Genomic DNA, 4,981 nt, shown 5'->3' on the forward strand with positions numbered 1-4,981 from the left:
ACCAGCCTGGTCTACAGAGCTAGTTCCAGGACAGGCTCCAAAGCCACAGAGAAACCCTGTCTCGAAAAACAAAAAAAAAAAAAAAAAAAAAAAATAAAGTCTGAAATGTGGATAAGCCAACATTGTCTCATCTTTAAAATCAGTTTGAGGACCTGGATAAAAGCTCGCTGTCCAAGCCTGACAACACATTGTTACGTGTGGAATGCACGCAAAGGTGGAAACAGAAACGGACTTCACGAGGTTGTCCTCTGACCTTCACGTGTACGCCTTGGCTTGTACATAGCTCTCCCGACCACATCACATCTACAGCTACGTGATAATTAAAGAAAAAAGATTTAAAGCGGTTTGAAAGAATTCAGGGGTCAAGTCAATAGCATGTGATAGCAGCAGCAACACTGGGACTTGCTAGAGCCGGAACAAGACAAGCAACACACAGGAGGTCTACATGGAGACACTGAACCTGCTTCCTAGCCTAACCACATAGCTAACATCTTATGTGTTTGATTTCAAAACACTGGGCCGCTCTTACAGGCGTTTACAACAATGCACAGTCCTGGTTTCTTCCAAACTTAGGCTGAGAAAGAATCACGCTGCATTTTCACTTGAGCCTCACCCGTGAAGTGGGCACTATACCGCATACTGTCCTGACCATACCCACAAAGAGTCAAGTGGCTTGTCTGTCCACAGGTACACCCCTCCCTGGCAGGGGGTGGAGCGACACTGGAAGCCTGGGCCTTCAGTCCAGAATGGATGGTCAGAACCACAGGCAGCACTAACGCTAGCCAGAAATGGTCATGCTCTCACATCCATCTTCTGCTCCCTTCTAGGTTTGTTTAGATTAGAATAAAGAAAATTGTTCAAAGAAAAGCTCTCCATCAGGTCAACCCAATGAGCTGTGTGTTCACTTCCTTAAGGAGTAGAAACCTTGTGTCAACCTGAACAGAGGCTGAGGGGACAGGCTTTTTTACTGAGGTTTGCAGGTTTTAAAGGGTTTCTAAACAATAAGAATAATGGGAGGTGTTCTTTTTATTTCATTAAAGAGTTTTCATTTAACATCTGCCGATGGACTCCTGCCAATTCATATCTAAAAATACATACCAGTGGGCATTAGGATAAAACAATCTTCACCAAGCAGTGCAGCATTGATCGCCTCTAGCTGATTAGTTCTAAAATTATGTAAGCCAAATTTCTTATGAAAAATCTTCATCATTTCTTTTGTATGAGGAAAATTAAGACTTTGGAAATGTTCATGTTTCAGATTTTTTGATGATAAATTTTGTTCCATCTTATCTACAAAACAATCAATGTTTAAAAACAGTGCATTAATATAGTTACATAGTTTAACATTCACCTTTACCCTGCAGGATCAATGGCACACTTTCCCACAGCACACTTTAACTGTTTACATGGCTTCCTTCCCAATTAGTCCCAGACGTTCCTGGGGCCCACATCTAGTCTCTCCTTGATTCTTCTGTAGTTCCCATCAACACAATTTCTTCATCCTTCCTCTTCCCCTTGGTTTCAAGATAATCATACCTTTTCTATTTGTTTTATTTTTTTCTTCTGTGCTAGCAAGCAAGCCTATGATTTGCACACGCTAGGCTGCAGTGCACCATCATCGGGACACAGTGACCACACCCCAGTTACTCTACTGGCTTTCAATTCCCTTCCTTGGCTCCACTTCTCCTTAACTTTGGGAGTCTTTCAATACCTAGGACTAGGCTCTTGACACATTCTGATTTAGAGTTTTTCTAGTCAACATAATCTGTGTGCAGAGAAAGATTAGCTGTTTCCTGATGTCCTCCTAAGCTCCCAACCTACACACATCCTACTGCCTGTACAATACTGCTTTCTTTTAAAACATCTTAAAAATTTATATAATTTTTATTCTACGGGTATGAGAGTTTTGTCTGCATGTATGTCTGTGCACCACATGTATGCCTGGCGCCTGAGGAGGCCAAAAGAGGGTGTTGGCTCCCCTAGAGCTGGAGTTACAGGCAGCTGTGAGCTGCCATGGGAGTGCTGGGAACCTAACCCAAGTTCTCAGAAGAACAGCCAATGCTCTAAACTGACAGTCCATCTCTACACACATCTACTGGAATGACTTCCAGTTTCAAGTTCAACAGTCTGAAATAGCCCTGCTCAGCTGTGTTCTATATCCAACTCTGCCTTCTGACCTCCCTACTTCTGTGGATGGTGTCACAGCCGCCTGGATTTGAGACCTCAGTGTCACCTGAACTTCTCAGATACTTCCTTCACTCTCTCTCACATCTCTTTCTGCGCTGCATTCTTACAGGGGCGGTTCTGGTTCAAGAGAACAAGAGGTTCTCACACATCAGCTCTAGCAGCTCCTCTCCAACACTCAACTGTCTCAGAGATAATTGCAAACATCAAGTGTGACACATTCTAGCATACCAAAATAAATCCATTAGTGGCTATTTTAAAGGTCAGCAGCATCACTGTAAGAACAAACTTGGAGCTATTAAGTCATCAATGGTAAAAATAGGGAGGGCTGTACTTCCTAAAACTTTGCACACGCATTCTTATTTCAGTAAAAGCACTCTGAGATAACTTTACAGGGCTGACGTAAGGCTCCACATTTATTTAGGCTTTCCCGAGCTTCTGCAGTAGCTTAGTTCATTCTTCATTAAACTGTAGCTCCAATACAGTGTCTCTGAAATCTTCCCAGAGCCCAACTCAGGACATGACACACTGTAAGCCTTTACTGAGCTTTTAAGAGACATCTGTTCTGAGACAAGGTCTCACTCTATAGTCCAGGCCAGCCTCAAACTCACTGTCTTCCTCCTACCTCAGCCTCCCAAGTGTTGGTATTACAGGTGAGACCCAACATGATTAATTTATATTTGCTGAATTTCAGATTTCATATCCTTCTTATGATGCCTCACATTTTAATGCTGTGAGACATGACACAGTTTTCTACTTTATAAATGAATTACTTATCATCATCCAGAATTCTAAAACTATGCATATTTCGAGCATATGAATTCACTTTTCTACTTGGCCTTCCCCCATCACTAAGAATCTGGCACTTGTGCGCCTTGTTTGAGGGACTAGAAGATGCTAGTCTGAAGGCAAAGCGCGCTGTGATGACTTCAGACCTCTACTACAATAGTTATAATTACACATTTATAAACCTACAGCTGCTACAGACACAAAGGAGCAACTTGCTCTTCAAACTGTGATTTGTAACTCACATCATCAGTAGAAATTTGCAGAAACAACGTGGCAATGGTTTGCTGCTGGGCCTGTTACCATACAATTCCTATTTTGGATGGTTTTGTTGTCCTATAATATTTAAGCATCCAATTTACTCTAGACTTACCAGTGTAACTCTTCTGAGCAGTTGATGCCACTGGAAGAGACTGTGTCTTGGCTGAGGAAATCCTCTCTGACAGAGATTTAATTGGCCTACCTTCCTTGATAGGTGGGTAGGCAGCTGTGGAGGGCTTGCTGGCGGAAATACTGTGCATTATGTTTTCCCAGTCATCATCATCATCATCATCAAAGTCATCAATGTTAAAGTTATCAATATCAAAGGAAGCCTGGATGTCTCTCTCTAAGCTATTTCCCAAGGCAGCGTGTTTGTTCTGATCTTTCACAGTGGTGCTGGTGAGAACATTTCCTGGGAAATAAGAGCTTTCATTTCTTTCTTCTGTCCTTAGTGTTTCAGCCCAGTTGCTACTTACAAAGGACTTCTGTAAATGGGAATTCAATAACGGCCTTTCAAGGAGGTCCTTCGTGGTGGCTGAGAACCCTGTCTTTCCTGGAGTGGTGGTTGGTAAACATTCCTTGGTGGAAAGGGAATGTGAAGGAAAGGATGGAGAACTGCACTCCTTACTAGGATGCCCCACAGGGCAGGGATCGCCCTGTGCAGTGTTACCAGGTGATTCAGGCCTGCATCTCCACAGTGAACCCAGAATACTGACATCCTTTCCGTTAAAATCAGCTTCAGCTAAGAGCTTCCTTCTGAAGAAAGAGAACATATTAAACGTGACTAGTTTGTTAATAGTAGCCACAAAGTTTACTTTCATTTTTAACCCTAACAGAAACTATAGGAAAAAATGTCATTTTTTTCTAGTCTAAAAAAATTTGAATACAAATATTAAACAAATGGTTTGAAAATTAAATAAATTTAAAATTTAGTGATGTGACTACCATCCTTCTGTCTAGGCCAGAAAGCCTGGACATTTTGCCATTTTTTGACTTGGAGTAGTGAAACTGTGATCAGTTATCTCCCACAAGGAGGTCAATCAAGATACCTTAGGTTCCGTTGTTGAAGCAGCTCATCCCCACAACTCAAAGCTTTCAGTTCATCAGTAGGAACTGCATCAACTAGTTTACAGATGTGCTCCATCACACGAATAAGTCGCTCCTGTACACTCATCTGTTTGTCTAGGAAGCAATTAGAAATAAAGAATGAGGGTGAAACCCAGAACCCCAAATGCCCAGCGAGCACTCTGCCTGTGTGCTGCCTCACAAACCACCCCGACTTCTTTATCAAGCCACACAACAAGAGACAGGATTTCAAAGGAGCTGATGTTTCCGATGAAGGAAAGAAAGCGAATGATTTGGGGAGGCAATATAAGTAAAAAAAAAAAAATGCCCACTCAACTCCACATGGTATGAAGGAGGAGATGCCAGCGTACACGGGCTCTGGTGAGACAGCACTCTCTGGAGGCAGGGGGATCAGAACAGACAAAAAAAAAAATGCTAAGAAGAAAACAGTCAGCTGATGGGTTTAAGGGGTAGGAAGAAGACAAAGAGGGAAAGACAGGGCCATACAAAAACAGTGAGGGAGCCGGGAGGTGGTGGCGCACGCCTTTATTCCCAGCATTCAGGAGGCAGAGGCAGGCGGATCTCTGTGAGTTAGAGGATACTCTGGTCTACTGAACGAGTTCCAGGACAGCTAGGACTGTTACACAGAGAAACCCTGTCTTGAAAACCAAAAAAAACAAAAAAC

The 4,981-nt window shown here is 42.7% G+C and overlaps 1 protein-coding gene across 1 annotated transcript in view; it reads right to left on the reverse strand.

Moving 5' to 3' along the window:
• Blm (BLM RecQ like helicase) overlaps positions 1 to 4,981 on the reverse strand; it is an 81,959-nt gene that overhangs the window by 44,533 nt on the left and 32,445 nt on the right. The window contains exons 6-8 of the mRNA XM_026784232.1: positions 4,281 to 4,413; positions 3,344 to 3,987; positions 1,099 to 1,290 (exon numbers count right to left, since the gene is read on the reverse strand). Coding sequence (XP_026640033.1) covers positions 1,099 to 1,290; positions 3,344 to 3,987; positions 4,281 to 4,413 — 969 coding nt within the window. The remainder of the gene's footprint in view (positions 1 to 1,098; positions 1,291 to 3,343; positions 3,988 to 4,280; positions 4,414 to 4,981) is intronic.

This window comes from Microtus ochrogaster, chromosome 22 (assembly GCF_000317375.1).
Source record: "Microtus ochrogaster isolate Prairie Vole_2 chromosome 22, MicOch1.0, whole genome shotgun sequence".
In the NCBI taxonomy this organism is placed as follows: domain Eukaryota; kingdom Metazoa; phylum Chordata; class Mammalia; order Rodentia; family Cricetidae; genus Microtus; species Microtus ochrogaster.